Source organism: Macrotis lagotis, chromosome 2 (assembly GCF_037893015.1).
Source record: "Macrotis lagotis isolate mMagLag1 chromosome 2, bilby.v1.9.chrom.fasta, whole genome shotgun sequence".
NCBI classification, from domain to species: Eukaryota; Metazoa; Chordata; class Mammalia; order Peramelemorphia; family Peramelidae; genus Macrotis; species Macrotis lagotis.
In genome coordinates this window covers 227391935-227412092 of record NC_133659.1, presented here as the reverse complement: position 1 = coordinate 227412092, position 20158 = coordinate 227391935, and the positions used below count along the sequence as shown (strand labels likewise).

The 20158-nt window shown below is 37.8% G+C and overlaps 1 protein-coding gene across 1 annotated transcript in view; it reads right to left on the bottom strand.

Annotated features, from left to right (window-relative positions):
- DNAH17 (dynein axonemal heavy chain 17) overlaps positions 1-20158 on the bottom strand; it is a 167789-nt gene that overhangs the window by 15694 nt on the left and 131937 nt on the right. The window contains exons 58-70 of the mRNA XM_074225035.1: positions 17580-17744; positions 17160-17255; positions 16729-16946; positions 14411-14618; positions 13958-14073; positions 10282-10474; positions 9723-9958; positions 8615-8737; positions 4479-4683; positions 2883-3047; positions 2314-2454; positions 1891-2061; positions 8-130 (exon numbers count right to left, since the gene is read on the bottom strand). Coding sequence (XP_074081136.1) covers positions 8-130; positions 1891-2061; positions 2314-2454; positions 2883-3047; positions 4479-4683; positions 8615-8737; positions 9723-9958; positions 10282-10474; positions 13958-14073; positions 14411-14618; positions 16729-16946; positions 17160-17255; positions 17580-17744 — 2160 coding nt within the window. The remainder of the gene's footprint in view (positions 1-7; positions 131-1890; positions 2062-2313; positions 2455-2882; positions 3048-4478; positions 4684-8614; positions 8738-9722; positions 9959-10281; positions 10475-13957; positions 14074-14410; positions 14619-16728; positions 16947-17159; positions 17256-17579; positions 17745-20158) is intronic.

The following is a 20158-nucleotide window of genomic DNA, read 5'->3' as shown; positions in this document are numbered from 1 at the left end:
GACAAACCTTTATTCCTCCCCATCCTTGACTTAATAGAAAATCCACAGGTGAAGGGATCCCAGCCTTAAATGGGAATCGCAAGAGGAAATCCAATTCAACTGGATTTATTTCTTTATTCATTGATAAAACCTGAGGAAATATGAATGAAACCAGGGTTAGGTTGCTGTCACAGTAACAGAGAATAACAGATTTTTTTTTTAGGTGGTTTTTTTTTTGCAAGGCAAATGGGGTTAAGTGGCTTGCCCAAGGCCACACAGTTAGGTAATCATTAAGTATCTGAGACCGGATTTGAACCCAGGTACTCCTGACTCCAGGGCTGGTGCTTTATTCACTGCGCCACCTAGCCGCCCCAATATCAGACATTTTAAAAAGAATCCTTGGCAGAGTCACAAGGTCACTGGCTACAGAACTAGGTTTTGAGAGACATATCTTTTCTGAATTGTAATGATATTCCACTTACCCCTTCCCCTGGTGCTTTCCAAAGCACCTTCTATTTTGTTTGCCTGGGCCCAAGCCATGTGTGTCTATGTCTCCTTGTTCCTGTACAACAGGGACCTTGTCATTTCAAATTTCTTCCTGTCCTATACTGCTTAGCACCATGCCTGTAAACTTGGAACTAACAGTGTCCTCTGATGGACTGTCAAGGTCCCAGGAGTTCACAATCCCTGTCATCTCATTGACCGCTGGCCACAAGGTCCTCATCTCTAATTCAGGAAAATGCTACTTCCCAGACATACAGTTCACTTTTGGTCAGACAGGAAATGCTTTGGGTATGGGAAGGCAGGCATATTGTTCTGGTAAGTGACAACTAATTAATGTTACATTCAGATAGGAATGAAAAGTTTTAATTTCACCACCAACAAGCAGAACTAATTTTTATTGTTTCATTGGACCCCTAACTAATTTAAAGGTAGGAATATTTATATTAAGTTTGAGTTCAAATCTATATTCATTATATATGAAGGTTAAAGTTTGGTGAGTAAAATTACATGAGAATATTTAGCCTATTTAATGCAACAGACTGACTTTAGAGAATAATAGAATTATTTGTGTAATTTAATAGAGCTGTTTGCTCATTTGAAATAAACCCATTTAATCCCTTAAAGAGGGACTAAACTTGGTGGCATTTTGTTAGCAGCTGGTTAGGATGTTGGTTATTTCCTTGCCACTCTCTTCCCTGATCCACTATCTTGAGGTTCTCAGTTTGACGACTGTTGAGTCCGGAGGAGGGAACCCAGGCCGACATCAATATGATGCATAAGCTGGTTCGTTTATTGATCACAGGATACATACTTTTATACTCTATATTTACGTAACCAATTACATAAGCGTTTTAGCAAGCATTTTTTTCACATGCATACCTTGTGTTTGTCTTAGGTGATTGTTTTGAGAACCAAACAGTGTTTTGATAAACAGAGTGAAGATTGTTTTGAGAACCAAACAGTGATTTGATAAACAGAGTGCAGAAGGTAATTATCTCAGAATGCGCTATCTATCTGAGCCTGGGAATACACCTCGTTAGCTCAGACATGCAGCTACTCCCTTATCTAAGCTCTGAAGTACATCTTGCTGGTTAAAGCACATAACTATTTCTGTGTTAACCCTTCATAGCTCTTAGCCTGGAACATATGTGACACAACAGACGACCCAGTTTGGAAACTCTCTATAGTGATACAGATCACATTCCTTTTCTTTTTTAGGGGCACTGAAAGATAAAGCAACATGTCATGGTCACTCAGCTAGTATCACAGGCAGGACTTCCAACTTGGGTCTTCCTGGTAAACATTTCTAAATTTTCTAAAATTTAAGCTGTTTAATTTTAGATTCCTCCCTGAGTTGATATTAAGTGATGTTTCACTGGAAATAGCTCCAAATGCATCTTAAATTACCTGAAATGTAACCTGTGCCAGAAAAATGAGTTTATCTCTCTCAAAGAGTCCCCGAGCTGTGTACATGAAGACGGAGTAGGTGATTTCATCTGTTAGGTTAATCACTCTTTGCTTTACCTCATCAGCGGGCTGGGTCCGCTGAATGGCTTTCTCAAAGACTACATTAAATGCCTGATAGGAAATAGGAATACCAGAGATGGGAATGAGGTGGCTGAAATTCCATATGTCTCACTGTTTACCTAGAAAGAAAAGGGTACCCCACTCCACCCTTGGCCTTGGGTTAAATTGGATTCCAGAAGGACTAACACCTCTCCACCCAGACAGAGTAAAAGATGATACTATCTATGTAAGTCCCAGCTCTGGTTATGGATGACCCTGAGACCCCCAGGCAGGACCTCAGAGGAGGACTTTGAGGGCCAGTACCTTCAGTGAAAATTGATAGATGGGATTAATTTTATTAAGATCATTTAGAATAAAGTACAGCATGGATGCCCTCTCTGCAGCTGGACGGTAATTTTCTCTTGCCTCATTGATTTTAGTTTCTGTAATTTTTGCTTCTTTCACCTTAGAGCAAGGGGGAAAAAATCTTTTAGTGAAATCAACCTATGAAAAAGGAACCTGAAAATCCAGAAATCCTATAGCATCCACCAATTCTCCTCATTTTATAAGGAAAGAGAAAGCAAGGTTTGAGAAGTGAAGAAATTTGCCTTGGATTTGGACCAAAATTCTCTAGCCACAGACACAGGTTTCTTTCTCCCATACCAAATGGGATTTATTTCTCAAAGGGCCAAGAGATCCAATAGAGCTAAGATGGAATTTGAAGAGGGCAGGCAAGCCACCTGGTCCCCTTATCCTCACACCTCAACTCAATTTGCTGCTCAGGAGATTGTACTTAGTAATATACTTTAGGATTTCATAGTTTAGTTTAAATAGTTTTATTCTAAGGCCTCTGTTAGCAAGAAAAAAAGCCATTGCTAGAGAAGGTTTCTTACTTTCTCCTCAATTTCGATAGCTGTACGCTTTGTTGTCTCCAAGTTTTCCACTAAGGCTGTGTCTCCCAGGAAGTTTCCTGAAGCAGCAGATAGACGGGCTAGCAAGGAGTCCTCTAATTCTTTCAGAACAATCTTAAATTCGTTTTGAGACTTGGTGAGTTCTGCCTGAAAAAAATATACAATGCTTTTTATTTAAAAGTGAACACTTTCTGTTAAAGCATTTCTAAAAATACAATAAAGTAAAACATGCCAGTTATTTACAGACATACATTTTGCTCTAAATCACTACTAATGAAAGAATTGTGAATCTCTCACCTCAGACCCAGAAAACTGGCAAAGATGACATCAAATAGAAATAGTTCATATTGGAGGGACTGAGAAAACACAGACACTATATATACATACATACATATATGTATGTATGTATGTCAGGCACTGTGCTAAGCACTTTACAAATGTTATCTCAATTTGATTTTCACAACAATCCTAGGAGATCAGTGATATCATTATCTTCATTTTACAAATGAGGAAACAGGCTAAGTGACTTCACCAAGGTCACATAGTAAGTGGGAAAATCTCAAATAGGGTCAATGGAGAGTCAGACATGACTGAATAACAACTACAAAAATTAAGGAAGGAGACAGCACTGACTAGGGAATTATCAGGATGGGGTTTATAAGGGAGGTAGCATTTGGGCTGAGCTTTGGAAACCAAGAGTTTTAAGAAGCAAAACCCAGAGCTGGTGCTTTCTGGATGAAGACATTTGCTATGCAATGGCAGAGATTGGAGATGTAATGCCAAGTCCAATATGCTGAAAGGGTTGTTGGGTGGGGGGGAAGATAACTATTAAGGCCTAATATGTGGTGCTTTACAAAAATCTCATTTCACCCTCACAACCACCTGGTGAGATAGTATTAACATTATTTCTATTTTACAGTTGAGGAGACTGAGGTCAAGTAGGGAAGAAGTGAAGAGATTTGCTCAGGATCACACAGTTGTTTGAAGGCTTCAAGCCATTTCTGAAGTAGTATAAAATGAGTCTGGAAAAGCAAGGATCAGGCTGACTTCTACAGGGTTTTAAATGTCCAGTTGAGTTTTTTATCTTAGTGCATCAATCACTAAAGATTTTTGATCCCTGGCAGTTGGTTTTAGGAAGATTATTTTTCGGCTATGATATAGAGAATCAGTTGGAGGAAAGAGAGGCAGATACACTAATTAGGAGCCCATTGCAATAGCCCTGATGAGAGATTTTGAGTATTCAAACTAGAGCATTGACTGATAAATATGAAGATAAATTGTCATTACTGGGATCTTGTCCTTTTCAAATGAAGTAGGCATTTAGTTTAAAATTACATTTGTGAGACAGATGACAAGATAAATGAGAAAGAAATGAATCACTCTGTTTTAAGTGAAACTATGATTAAGCTTGATGAGATGAGCACATTCAACAGAAAGGTCAGAAGGCAGGTTGGGTTTACAGTCACCATGGTTAATTATAATTCACAACATTCCTTCCCTCAGCTTTGTGCTCCTTTCTGCCTTTGTGAATCTCCAGCTCCCTTTCCCACACTGCATCTCCTACCACTATCAATTTACTTTCAATTCTTCAAGGTCTGGTCGTTCTTTGGCCACGACAGCAGCCAAAAGTTGATCTTCCAATCCATCCCGGGTTACTAGAAAATTGATGAGGGTGCATTGAGCTTGCATCTCAGGCTTATAATGTGGATTAAAATATTTGGTATGAAGGATGAGGCGGAAATTGGGATGGTATTCCACTTCTTTATCACCAACCTTAATGAATCTGTGGGGTTCATAAAACAGATATTTAGCCATATTGTCAGATGATGACAAGGGTAAAAATTATGTTTTCCTTTTACCATGTCTGCTAGTCCTTCCCTTCTATGATTGGTTTCTTTTTTTTGCTGCTATAACACATGAATAAAATGAGAGATGATATTCTCAACAAAGTTCTGTTTCCTCCATTCTTTCTAGTTTATTTGATAATATTCCCAGGGATACAATAAACACAGTTTTAGGGACACAATTAAAATTTCCTACAGGGATACACACTGAACACAGGTGAACTATATTATCATTATATACACTGAATATAGTTTATGCTTTAGCTTTAAAATAGTATTTGATTCTTTACAGATGCAGACCTTTGTCCTTTCCTTTTAATTTGAAGACTTCTAGGTCTGACTCTCAAGATTGTTCTTCTGGCTAGTTCACCCTACTTCCTGTAGTCCCTAGGATCCAGCTGCTGTCTTTAGATTTTCTTCCAGTCACTAGAAGGTTATTTCCTGTTTTTCTTTCCATTTTCTCTATCTCAGAGCTGTTACTACCAAATTTTGTGTCTAGGACAAGCTGCAAAAAAGGAGCCCATTATGGGAAAGGTAGGAAGCTTCTATCTAGTAGCTTCCTATTTTAATTATCTTTGTTAACTGGGTAGGTAAGTTCAGTGCTTCTGAAGGACCAGAAGTGCTATTATTCTACAAATTTTTTCACCCTTATAAAAACTACTGCATCAGTAAACTCCACCCTAGTTACAACTCTTGAAGGGATATACAACATAAACACTCCTCTCGGATGTTACTCTGATCAGGGAGATTTTATTTAATAATTTATGCCATAAAACCTTTCATATTGAGAACTTTTTTTTTCCAACTCCCCCCTACACACTCTCCCTTTTTCTTTTTTCTGTCCAAGATCCTTAGGTGAATGAGGATAGAATCTGCTCATTTCTTTCACTGCTCATAACTGATTCAATTGAAAGTCCTTTCCTTTTTCCAGACTCAGACATCAATAGTGTTTTACTATTCCTCCTTGGGGTTGTATATTATACCTCTGTTTTTAAAGACAATTGCTTGACAGATTTATAAGCTCTCAGAGTTGGAAGAGTCCTCAGAGGTCTCCTATAATAATCTACAGCTGTCTTCAACACATAGTCAGACGACCTACAGACATCAGAAACTCACTGCCTCTCAAAGCAGCCCATTTCCATTTTTGGACAACTTTGCTTGTTAGGAAATTTTTTCTTATGTTTCATCTGAAATTGGCTTTACTGTAGCCTCTAATTGTCTACTGCACTGGGTCAAAGAAAACAAATCAGCTTTCTCTTTCCTGACAGCCCCCTCAAGATATTGCTAATCTCTTCTTGGATATGCCATTTCTGGTAAGTCTTCTCTTCTCTGGGTTAATATACTAGGCCTGATAGTGGATCCAGTTCTCCCAAGGGAGTTTCCCTTCCACCATGGCTAGTGCCTGGGCAGTTGGACTGGATGGTCCCTGATAGCTTTTTCTAGATCTTACTCCGACCTGATTCATTCAATGCATGATGCTTTTATCATTATGGACTAAGAATAAGCTTTTTTTCTTTTTGGTCATTGTATTGACTCACATTAGAGAAGGGTGGGAAAAGGAAAGGAAATTGGCATTTATAAAGTACCTAATTAGTGCCAAACACTGCATTAATTTTTAATTTTTTTAACAGATCTCATTTATTTTACAAATATTTACAAGGATTGTCTTATATCTCCACAAGAACCCTGAAAGTTATTTGCTCTTATTATCTCCATTTGACTTTGAGACTGAATTAGAACTCAGGTCGCCCTAACTCCAGGTTTAGGGCCTCATCTCCTTTGCCACCAGCTGCTTCTATATCAAGCTTGTTGCAGTAAGACTCTATATCTTTTTTCCATAGAAACTATTGTCTATTTACAATTTTTCTCCATCTTGCACTTCTGAAATTGATATTTAAAATCATATATATATATATATATATATATATATATATAAAACAATCAAAAGTATGTATATTAATAGAATAAGAAGGGGAAGCTAGGTGGTACAATGGATAGAGCACTGGCCCTGGAGTCAGGAGTACCTGAGTTCAAATCCAGTCTCAGAGACTTAATAATTACCTTGCTGTGTGACCTTGGGCAAGTCACTTAACCACATTGCCTTGCAAAAAAAAAAAAAAAAAAGAACAACAAAGGACAAACATGGTCCCAAAGAAGAGTTCTGAGATAACACCTTTCTCCTGGTCCTTTAAAGAGACAGAAAGTCTCTAATTATGAAATATTAGATATATTTTTAGATTTTTTCCTGATGTATTGATTTATTTTCAGATTTTTAAAAAAATATTGTTTGTTATATGAGATAACTCTAGATGGGGGGAGAGAGGGATAAAGGAAGAGATTTAGGCAAAGTACAAACAAAATTATTGCTAAAATTTCATTTTTTAAAAACTAAATATACTGATATCCCTATTATATTTCAATGCTATTATATTCAGATCAACATTCTATTCTCTTTTTTTTTGGAGGCAATTGGGTTTAAGAGACTTGCCCAGGATCACACAGCTAGTAAATAAGTGAGGTCAAATTTGAACTCAGGTCCTCCTGGCACCAGGACCACAGTTTATCCATTGTGCCACCTAGCTGCCCCAACATTCTATCATCAAGATGTTTTGGGATGCTGATTCTGCTATTAGATTTGTTAGCCAGCCTTTCCAGTTTTGGGTCATCCACAGACTTGATAAACATGACATCTAGTAGAATTGTGTCACACTCCCCTTTAGATAACTTGTAACATCTTTTTTAGTTCTAAATATATAATTATATAGTCTTCACCTATTGATACAGATACCAAAGAACAAGAACCAAGTCAGATCCCTTGAATACATCAACAGAGGTCTCCCTCTCCTGGTTGACACACTGACCTGTCAGCTTCTCTTTTTTGAGTCTTGTCATTCAACTGATTCCAAACCTATTTTACTCTACTATACTCCATTCTGCTTCTCTCCAGTGTCCACAAGTTGTAACTTTGCCAAGTGACTTGCCAAAATCTAAGTAATCTATGCTCTTCTAGTCTCATCCAGGAAGTCTGTGCCCTTTCTGGCCTTGTGGTCTGTGGTAGAATTTCACTACAATATAGATTCTGATTTTCCTTCCAACAATCACTCAAATGCTATTTAGATCACACTTTTCTCCTCTTATTTAATGATTTTCTTACAAGAGAACAGCTTCTTTTGTTTTTATTTGGGGTTTTTTTTGTGGGTTAATGGAGTTGAGTGACTTGCCCAAGGTCACACAGCTATTAAGTATCAAGAGTCTGAGACTAGATTTGAACTCAGATCCTCCTGACTCCAGGGCCAATGCTCTATCCCCATTGCATTACCTAGCTGCCCCTTAAGGACATCTTGATCTTAAAAAAAATGCTATTCTACTGACCTTTTTATCTAATATTTTAAAGTCATAAATTTTTTATCTTGACAAATCTCAGTGATCCCTGTATTCCCTTGTGCTAACATCTCTAGTCAATTTTATCATCCATTTATGTATAGAAACTTGAAGCTCTGTTATTATCCCTTCCCAGTAAATTAATGGGCTTCTCTGCTGATATTCTATATTATACCTGCCATTTGGTAGAATCTAGCTTAGGATCAGAGTTTTTTTCCTACTTTCTACAACTTTCAGAATATTTAAGATCCCAGATTTACAGATAATTCCTTGCCTCAGGTGAAAGGTGAGCACCCCCACAATTACCTATCCCTTCTTTCAAGAAGGGACCATTTCTTTCACATTATAGTGATTTTTAGTATCTAATTTTTCTTGTAAGATAGTTACAGAAATTCAGTACATTATCTCTTTATGCCATTTTCCCCACACAAAAGAAAAGGAAACCATAGAAAACTAACAGTTCTTTTAGTTTAAAGAAAATCGATTTACCTTCCTTTTTTAATTGTGTTTCTGCCCAATAAAGGATCTAATACAGGCTCTACTGTCTCGCTGATATTTTCAATGAGTAAAATATCTCCTTCTGCGATGGCTTGTTCAATAATGTCCAGATAGCTGCAGACACAGTACAACAGTGGTCTCATGAATATTTATGCAGTAAAACAGAGGCCACTTACAATACTGCATTTTAACTGTTTGACAGTTAATCTGCATTTATCAGATCTCCAGAATTTGGCCAGTTTACTGATAAAAATGAGAAATTTTTTCACTACTAATGGCCTACAGAAAAGAAGATTCATGGCCCCTTATGCTTATTACTCATTTGGTCTTAAGATACAGCCATTCACCTAGACAGAATAAGAAATGTATTGGAAAGGCAGCTAATGCTATCTATCTATATATATATATATTTTTTTTTTCTGTCAAAATAGTTAGGTCCCCATTAGTGCAAAAAAGACCCCTGTGAAGTACACATGAATTTTAATTTATCTATTCAAAATTATAATCATGTAAAATTTGGTAACAGATTCCAGGCCAACAGGCTCTAGCTGTATTTTTGTTTACAGTTTATTTCAGTTGAATCTAAATCTTCATGATCCCACTTGGCCATTTTATAGATGGGGAAACTGAGGCAAACAGGGTTAAGTGACTTGCCCAGGGTTCATGGACAGAAGTATCTGAGGCTATCTTTGAACTCAGGTCTTCCTGACTTGAGGCCCAGCATTCTGGTACAACCTAGCTGCCCACTAGCTGTATTAGAAGAAAAAATAAATAGCAATTACCATCTTTCCTATTATCTAGCTGCATTACCTCTTTCAGGGAGTAGAAGTCTGTTTAAAAACAGTATCAGCAAAACAAAGCAAGCTGTGGGTTAGTCTTTGTTGGAATTTATTTTCAAAGCTGGATTAATGCATCTAAAAACTTTTTCAGGCATGAATTAATTCACTAAGTATTTCCAAGTGCCTACCCACTCTGTGCAAGATATGGAGCTTGTTGGCTGCCTTCTTGTTGCCCTAATGTTTAGGGAACTGTTGTACTCTGGTGACAATAACATCTCATAAAAAATAATTATGTATGTCTTATAATAAATAACATGTACCCTTTATGTCCCAGTCGAATGGCCTTCAAGTCGTTTCCATATTTATTTTTAATCCACTTAATTCCTTGTAGCTGAGCATCAACAATGAGAGGCCATCTCTCTGTATTGCATAAAATGGTTGCATTCTCTGTTGACATACGATCACTGGGAAGGCCCTGGTTATTCCATGTGGCAATGTCCGCATCATCTGTTAGCAGACTCAGTGGGTCCAGACCTTTAGTGATAGGAATGGGAACCTGTGGAGAGAAAGGGCATTTCCTCAGAAGCAGTGATGGCAGGAGGATACAACTTCCAACTGCCCTAAATGGGGTCTCCTTGCTGAATAGAGAATAACTGTAAACAAAAAATGTTGTGCTGAAGACAGCTGTCAGACGAGGTGATTGTGGAATGAAGGGGCTACAGACTACTCCAAACTTGGAACTTTTGCAGCACAGCATTAGCAATACCAGACTATAGTATAAACTCCAAATGGACTAATGGCAAGGGAATAGAAATGACTCTGAACCTTGGCAATGTCTACCTAAAAATCCAGAGAACTGAGTGGGCCTATGGATTTTACCTTTAGTTGATCTAGGTATGGGATCCAAAATTTATCCACCAGTTCATTCCTGTATCTTTTGGTAAAGTAACCCACGTAGGAAACAAAGGATGATATCAATAGGACATCTCCAGACAAAGTTTTCCCCTGCAATTTGAAGTTTTCCACAGACTCAGCCCAGCGGACATTTTCAGATGCTAATCCTCCTACAAGCCTAAAAAAATAAAGTTATCTATTGGTAAATGGGAATAGAAGGGGGGGGGAAGGAACCTAATAAGCATTTATTCTTATGCCAGACAATTTAAATAACTTTTTCTCTAATCATTTGGTGATGATATCTGACCGAGGAAGTTTTGATATTTGTAACAGGATAAAAAACTACCTGAGAGCTTAACCCAGAAAAGACTCAGTGATGAGAAAGTAGCAGAGAATGGTTGAGTCAAAGACCTTTACCAAGATTTGTTCTCTGCATTTCAATTAAACTTAATTCAATTCAGCAATTTTTTTAACTTTTTACTTTTTAATATTTTATTTATTGTTCCAACTACATGCAATGTAGTTTTCAACAATCATTTCTTTTGCAAGGTTTTGAGTTTGACATTTTCTCTTTCCTTTCCTTCCCCTCCCCCTTTCCCTGACAGAAAGTAATCTAATACAGGCAAAAATGTATAACCATGTTAAACATAAATCCATATTAATCATTCAACTCAGTAAATAGTAAAGGAAAAAGAGAAACATTTATTACTCACCTACTATTTGCCAGAAACTGCATTAATCACTTTACAGATATTATCCAATTTGGAGGGACTGCCTGGGGTCACAGAGCTATTAAATTTATTAGGCTAGATTTGAATTCAGGTCTTCCTGACTCCAGATCCAGAGTTCTATTTAATGTACTACCTAACTATGTGTAAGGTGTACAAGGTACTAGGGATACAAAGATGAAAAATGTTTACCAGGCCTCAAGAAACTTGCAATCCATTACAGGGAGCCCTCTACATGATTTTATTGGGGGAAATAAATATCTAGACAAAGTGGAAGGAAAAGTTGCAAGGAGTGGTGATCATTTTCATTAAAGACATAGAAGGAAGAGAAGTTTTTCAACAAATAAATTTCAAGTACAGAAATGTTGACCCCTAACATCATGGGAGGAAGAAGCTATATTATGATACAATTTTACTAGAATATAGTTTGTAAAAAGTAACGCTCTATTCGTGTTAAGATATCCATAAATAGGACAGACAGGTGGCAGGAAGACTCCTTTTCCTGAATTCAAATCAGTAGTTTACTTAGTAGCTGTATAACCCTGGGGTAACTCACTTAATCCTGTTTGCCTCAGTTTTCTCATCTATAAAATGAGCTAGAGAAGGAAATAGTAAACCACTGTATTATCTTTGCCAAGAAAACTCCAGATGGGGTCAAGAGTAGTCAGACATGGCTGAAAAACAACAAAAAGTTTTTATCTTGTCCAAAAATTAGAAAATAGACTTCCTGAGGACAAGGATTTTTATTTGTATCTTTTGTACATAGTAGGTACCTAATAAATACCTGTTGAACTGAACTGAATTGAATTAAGAAGCAATTGAATGTTTTTGAATAAGGGAAAGACAGGTGTACATTTAGAAAATTTTAGTAAACATTCACTCACATCAGTTAAAAGTGAATCATATTTCTTCCTCTCCTTCCTCCCAGTCCCCTCCATCCTTCCAAATCTCTACTGGGTATATCTTACAAAAGCAAATTAATAATCTATTTTGGTTATATAGAGAAAGGTTTGATCCAATGACCATACATGGGCATTATTCATACATCAAATGAATACTTCAAAGTCAGTCATTACCTATTTACAAACTTCAGGAGGGGAGGATGATAAAAGCCCATATAAAAGTGGCTGGAAGTATCAGGCCACTGGCATCCCCCCCCCCCCAATAATATGCTAGCACTTAAAAGGGTGGTATGAATACATTAAGAGTAATTATCTCACTTGTAATCATAGCTGTAATATCTACTTCAGCTGGTTATTATGAGGGAGCTGGGATGAGGGGAGGCAGAGGAGGCAGAGCTGAGCACCCCCTCAGATTGTGAAGGCTTTGAGGGCATACACCTGGAACAAGCTTCCAGTATGCACCAGTGTATGAGTTCAACACTTTGCAATGAGAGATGAGGTGAGCTCACTTCTGCCTCCTCTGCTTCCCCTTTACTGCATGTTCCTAGATAAAGCTTTCCATGGATTATCAGTCGACAAAATGACTCAATGTACATGCTGAAAATAGATCTAGTCCATCAATAGAAGGAGTCAGCCCATTGACTGAAATAAATGAGTAATTCCCCTAGATTCTAGGATGATCTGGCTTCCAGTGATTTAAGTTTCCCTTACCCTTTCTAGGGGTGTTACTCAAAGCTTGTAATTATGTAAAAGAGCCTCTAAAAATATTATCTATACATATATATGTAATTATCTATACAGATATCTATATTACACACTGCCATAATACTGTATACATATACATATGCTGAGATATATTTGGATAACATCTATATATGATATAGATAAAATAATTTAATAAAGATGTGTCAATTGTGATATCCATGCCATACATGTCATAGACATGTAGAGTCATAAGTCATTTTATATATATATATATATATTATAAATCATAAATGTTTGAGCTACTATATAAAGCTAAATAGATGTATGTTTTTAAACATAAATGGATATATGAGTAGTACAAATACTCTAAATCTATCAGGACAATGTAATATATGAGAATAGGATATTAGATGGAGGCCACAGAGGGCAATGGAAAGAGTGCTAGATTTGAAAGATGGACATCTATATTAAATCCCAGCTCAGTTGCTTATCATCTGTGTGACCTTAGGCAAGTTACCTAACTTTTCTGGGCAGCAATTCTTTCAGGAAGGAAGGAACAGGACAAGACAACATCTAAGGTTCTTCCAGGATCTCTAAATCTGTTTCAATAAGTGAGTCCTTTTGGACAGTTATGATGACTTCTTCACTGACAATGTGCTAAATTGAAAAACTTCAAAAAAAAAAGGCTACCAAATAGGGTAACTCATTTAAATTCATATTACATAAGTTGAGGTTATCTGCCAGGACCCATTCTATCTCCCTAAATCCCCTTGTATAGTGGGTTTAAAAAGTGACAATTGCTTTTAAAAAAAAAGATTCTTTCTCATTTTGATGAGTGCTATTTTTGTTTTTTGCAAACTATTTTTTTTTAGGTTTTTGCAAGACAAATGGTGTTAAGTGGCTTGCCCAAAGCCCCACAGCTAAGTAATCATTAAGTGTCTGAGGTCAGATTTGAACTCAGGTCCTCCTGACTCCAGGGCTGGTGCTCTATCCACTGCACCACCTAGCCACCCTACTTTTGTTTTTTAATAAAGACTATTCTATTTTTCCCAATTACATCAATGATGAATGTTAATAATAACTTAAAATTTTTTTGATACACAAATTTTTCTCCTTTCCTCCCCTCCCTCTGAAATGGAAAGTGATTTGATATGGGTAAAATATGTATAATCATATAAAATATTTTCATATTAGTCATAGTATAAAAGAAGAAATGAGAGCCACTACTAAAAAGGCATCTTTGCCTAGGCTTCCCCTACTTCAGGTGATTCTAGAATCTGAGAGCTCTTGGAATGGTTCCTTTTGTTCCAGCTAAAACCAACATACCTGTTAGCTAAGGAAATGACACGGTTAGTGGCGTCTGCTTCCTGTTGACACTTTATTTTCTCAGCTGTAGCCTTTTCAAAAGCAGCTGTTAGATTGGCCAAGTTAGCATTGAGTTCCTAGAGAAAAAAAAAAAAGTTGAAAAGGCCCTTCAAGAGAAACACTGAATGTTACCAATTCCTCCCACCCCCACCCTAGCTAAGAGAAAGACTACCCACATGAGGAGGAAGGATGTTACAGAACTTCCCATAAAGGCAGAGCATCCCTCAGAGGTGCTTGCTGCCTTCACTGAGAAGTCTCCTGGAATGAGCTAGTCCCCATGGTTGATTTCATTCTCTCTGCCCATTTAATAATTCATAAGTAGAGCCCATGCTGACCCTTTTTAAATAGATATATTGACAGGGATCATAAGCAAGTTGCACTATTATTTTACTAGGGATATGAGCAAGCACTTACAGCAATTTTGTTTTTGATCCGAGAGAGCTTATCTTGTGCTTCTGCCAGTTCTGCATTAGCCTCTTCCAGAGCCTGTCTCTTGGGTGCTACATCGCAATAGACTTCATAAAAACGGACAATGTTGATACACCAAGAACACAGGCCAGCAGCAGCAGCTGACTTGGAACGAATGAATTCAGGGTCAAAAGTGGGATTGCCCTGATATGGCCTAGAGAGAGAGAGAGAAAGAGACACAGAGAAAGAGACACACACAGAGAGAGGAGGAAAGGAAGAAAGAAAAGAAGGAAAGTAGATACACACAGAAACACAGAGAAATGAAGGAAGAAAAGAGAGAAATTAGGGAGACAAGGATGTACAGAAGTTAGTCAGGATCAGATACTCTTCAAATGACTTCAAAACTTTATTCTTGGAATTAGGGATTAAACTAAGTACAGTGAAGAGAGTGGTTTAATTGTCTCCTTTATATCCTTGGTGGCCAAGGATTGAAAAAGATATAGCTCTGGCATCTCAGACTTTTGTAATATAAAAAAGTGAAAAGAAATGCAAAAAAAAAAAAAGAAAGAAAGCAAGGCATAAACTACAAATGGAAAAAGTTCTAGATCCTTGTTCAAATCCATTTAAAAATTATATGAAAGGCAACGTGAAGTGGTGGGTAAAAGAGTCAGCCAAGAAGTCCAAAAGTCCTGGGTTCTAGTTCTGCTTCAGGTGTACAGTATGCAAGTCAATTAACCTTTCATTACCCATCCAGCTCTATAAGACTGATAATGGCAGAGAAGGTCCTAATGTGCATTGGTAAAGTTTTCTATTCCAGTGACAGTACAAGTCTTATTTCATCCCCAAAGCTCAAAGCATAGTAAAACTATACCTAGTGGCTCTGTCCTCAGATAATAGTATGTACAAGTGAGGCAGAGTTATAATGACAATAATAATAGTTAGCACTTAAGGGTTTGCAAAGTGCCTTAATATCTTGTTTTATCCTCCATTTTACAGATGAGCAAATTGAGGCAGGGAACAATTCAGTAATTTGCCCAGCTATAACACAGCTTCTAATCAAATCAAACAAGCTAAATTTGTAGAGCACCCAGCACTCTACCTGGCTCAGAGGAAGAGTTACAGACAGCTAGTTTGATATTAATAACATCATCTTTAAGGCATATTTGAACTCTGGCCTTTCTGATTTTGGGCTAATGCTTTAGCCATTGAACTGACTAGTGGTGTGGTACAGTAAGAAGCGATGGATTTGGAGTGGGAAAACATGGGTTCTAATCAAAACTCTGCTACTTCATCTCTGAATTATCACTTTAGTATTACCTCCTAGGGCCCCAGTTCCCTTATCAATAAAATGACCTTCCCCCATTCTATAAACTAGAGTAGCTTCTTATTACTTCTAGGACCAAATACAAAATCTTGTCATTCGAAACTGTTCATATCCTGGCCCCCTCCTTCCTTCCAGTCCTCCTTCCTTACCCCCTTCCTCCTACTCTGCATTCCAAGGACACTGGATTGCTATTCCTCAACCAAGACACACAATCTCCTGACTTTATACATTTTCATTGCTGGTTCTCATTATTAGACATCTCTCCCCCTCTTATCTCTTTCTTGTTATTTTCCTTGTTGCTTTTCAGTTGTGTCCAACTCTACTTTTAGCAAAATCAAGACACTGACTTGGTGTGGTCACTGCTTTCCCCAGTTACTATTTTTTCTTGTCCCTATTTTACAGGTAAGGAATTGAGGCAAATAGTGGTTAAGTGACTAATGTCTGAAGCTGAATTTGAGCTCAGATTTTACTGACTTCTGGGTTTCCTTCAAATCCCAGCTAAAATCCACCTTCTGTAAGAAGTCTTTCCTGATCCCCCTTTAATGCCAATGACTTCTTCCCTCTGTTGATGATCTCCAATATACCCTGTATCTTATTTATCGAAATTGTTTGCATGTTGTCACCCATGATAGACTGTGAGCTCTTTGAGGGCAAGGACTACTTTCTTTATCTCTCTCCAGGACTTAGCTTCATTCTTAGCATACCATAGGAACTTATTAAACTTTTTTTGATGGACTATTTTACAGTACTTGGGTGCAGCCCAAAGTACTCCCACAGAATTCAAGAACATGGGGTAGGGGGCAAGCAGGCCCTAAGCCCGGGCCAGGTGCATATGCTTAATCTTCCCAATCAGAGGTGAGGCTCAACTCTGCCTCGGCTTTACCACCCCCTTCCCACAGCCCCCTCCCACAATTCCTCCTCTGCCTAAATGTATCATTGTCCTTAGGGAGCTGCAGCCAGAAAGATGAGACTCCAGTCCCAAGCAGGATACCAGACTTACTTAAATGCTTTTAGGCAGGGTTCAGGAATGTGCTCCTTGTCAAATTTTTTCAAGGCATCAAGGAAAGTGTCCACTTTGCCCATCATGATTTTTGCGGCTTTCCAGCTCTTGTCCTTCGGGATCTTGCCCCCTGGAGCTGTCAGGATCATCACGGCAGCTGTCACGTTAACCACTGCATCTGGCGGGGAGCCAAAGGACTTCAGCTCTGTCAGGTTGTTCTGCAAACACAAGTGGGTTCTCATCAGCCTTCCTGCTGAAGCTGACCAGGAAAGAAGTCACAAGCCACACAATGGGGTACAACCTTCCACTGACGGCTGTTCTAAGTCAAATCATCAAAAACCCAGCCAACCAACCAACAGAGAAAACAATGTCTTTGAGTATTTTCTTTTTCTCTCTGCCTCCATGCTTGTCTGTTGGTCTGTCAGTCTTACCTTATTCAGAGTATCAAGAGCTTCTTGGGCTGCTAGCAAGGCAGGCTCTGCTTTGGCCAAGTCCGTCTCACAAGCCTTTTGTTTTTCTGTGACATTCTGAAAGAAATTCAAAAGAAGAAAGATGGATTTGTGTAACATTAAATTTTAGAAAGGATGCTTTGAATAAGAGTGATAGACTTGTGGAATATTATGATTTATGACAAGAGGGGCATCTCAATGCCTTCTCCATCCATCCACGGTATGTACCAACAAGGCAGAATGAGGTGGGGTACTGTGGACACACTGGACCACCATCTCTCATTTTTTATTTCAAGCTTCATTTTCTTTTACTAGATATTCACCTTTATTTTTTTTAATTTTACTTTATCATACTTCAATCTGCCCCATACACTCTCTCTCCTTCCACCTCCTTTTCCCCACCTTGTTGATGATTTCAACTTTGATTTCTTCCTCATCAGCAATTGCTTTCTCTTTGCTGACTTTTTCAGTCTCTATTCCAACCACCTGGATCAGCTTGTCTGCATTCTCATTCTTTTGATTAAGTTCAAGCTCTTGAATAGCCAATTTAGCCTTTAAATCATCCACCTTGAAGAGTAAAAATAAATAAATGCTTGAGTAATTTGACTGTACCAGACAAAGAATATTTAATTTGAAGTTGGAGGACCTGGGTTTAGATCTTTGGTTCTGTTACTTTGCTATCTGTACAATCTTGGAGATAAGCCATTTTGACTTCTCTGGGCTTCAATTTTCTCTTCTGTAAAGTTTAGATGTAATGAATTGTAAGGCTTTCCTAATTCCAGATATTCAGTCCTATGACATTGTAATGGATTAGGGCTTTTGTTGTATAATTAATTAATTAATGCTCCATGTAAGTAGCTGTTGGCTTTCATGCCAGGGGAACCCATCCACCCTCTGATGGGTGGAGAGAAGTGAGTCTGAGTCAGTCATTAATAGTGAATTTTATTTTATTAAATTTTTACCTTTTCTTTCCTGAAAATAATTTTGTCACCTGGAGGAGTGTGTTAAAAAAATATGCTCCATAAATAAAAATGTTAAGTGATATCAAAACTTCTACAACTAGCCAAATGTTTGTCCTTATCTAATATCAAGGGGAAGTAAGATGTTTCAAATAAATCCTATCCTTGTTGCTTTCTAGGTTCTTTATTCAGAGACACCAAAGGAATGCTGAGGAGGTTTGGAGAGATGTATATCTTTATTGTATAAGTCCTGGTGATGAAAGGACACAGGGTCAAATTCAAACATATATATTTCAATCTACATAGCCCAACTTAACTTATCAGTTTCCCAGGTTCCTAGTCCACTTCTCTCCCTTGTCTGATATGCTCCATATGTCTGCCATTGCCTGTTGTTTGCTCCACATACTAGCCAGTTATAGGAGCCTAGGACAAAGCCAGCATCATGCCAAGTCTAAGACTTACATAAGTATAAACTATAAACTCAGTAATTGCCTCCATGTTCAAATAAGGACTGCATGGCCATCCTTGATTATACTATATAATCTCCTAATATGGGCCTTTTCTAGTCAGGCTGGACCACTGTGACTAAGGGAGATTCATATTCCAATTTCAGCTAATTGGTTTACCTTGCACTCTGTGTATCAAATACTCTAGGTATAGCACTAGCATCCACTAAAGCAATGCATCAGTCAGGTAAACCTTAGTCTATGTACTGTCTTGGAGGACCCTCAGGGCCTATACTGGCCTATACCTTTGTCTCAGTGTTCCCTCAGAGATATATTTTATTTATAAAGAACTATGAACCAAGATGGATGATTATGATTTAAACAATAGAAAATATTAGTTGTTTTAAATTTTGGCAGTCCCATAGTACTAACTTGGCCTGACTTACCTGAAAAAATTGGTAAGGCAAAGATGAAACAAACAGATAACTTCCCACATCATGGGAACCTTTTGTTCAAAAAAAATCACATTGTTTTTTTCTAATGGCAAAATGCACTTTTGAATAGATTAGCCTGTAATTGTTTGCTTGTGTTCAGAATGAACTAGGGCTTTCTCTGTAGAAAGCAAGAAATTGTCAAGGTAGCTCCCAAGTGCACACAGCCTATACCCATGTTACTTTTTATGTTTTAAGCCGCAAGCACAACTCAAATTCCATTCTTAGACAGAATTTTACTTCTCGGATTTTGGCAGACTCATGTTTGCCTTTCACTTCTGATACTCCTAGATCAGTTCTCAATACTTACAAAATGTGCCCCAAATGTCTTTAGGTGGATTTTTTTAAACTCATAAATTTTATTTAACTACATAATCCTTATTGTTTCTCAATTCTTCCTGGTGATATCATTTACATTCACATGACTCGGCAGAAGTGAATTGTAGTGGTCATTAGATTTGATAATTCTCATGAGGCTCTGTCTGTTACATCCCCAGGAAGACAGAAGACCTCTGTTTATCTTAGGTCAACAAATATCTACTTTGGGATCTCCTCCTTCTTCTAGCCATTACTTTATAAATTGATGTCCTTGAAGGCATATCCTGTCTAAAGGCAAGAACTGACCTTTTATGATAAAAGGAACAGTTAATTCCTTAGGAACAATGATGTGATTGTGAGAAATGTAGGCTGAGGGGCTAAAATTCAGATTACAATAGCTATATAATTAGATATGTATATATAATTTCATAACAATTATAAAACCTTATAATTAGTTATTTCTAGCAGGCTGCTAGTGGTATTGTCTTTCCTTGCCCTGGCATAATCTTTCTTAATCTAGTTTACCCGTTTTTCTTGACTCAAGTATCACTCCTTCCCCTCCCTCAGCATAACGGCATATTTTCTGCCTCACCTCTTGCCCTTCTCCTTTCTCTCTTTTCATCTTGGGGTGGGGGTGGGAAGGCAGGTATGTCTCCTAGGTCTATTCAACTATTTCACTAACAGACTCAAGACTCATTGTCATCCACCAATCAAGGAGAGGGTTGGATGGGTTCCCTGGCATAAAGTTTGAAGAAACAACCAGTGTT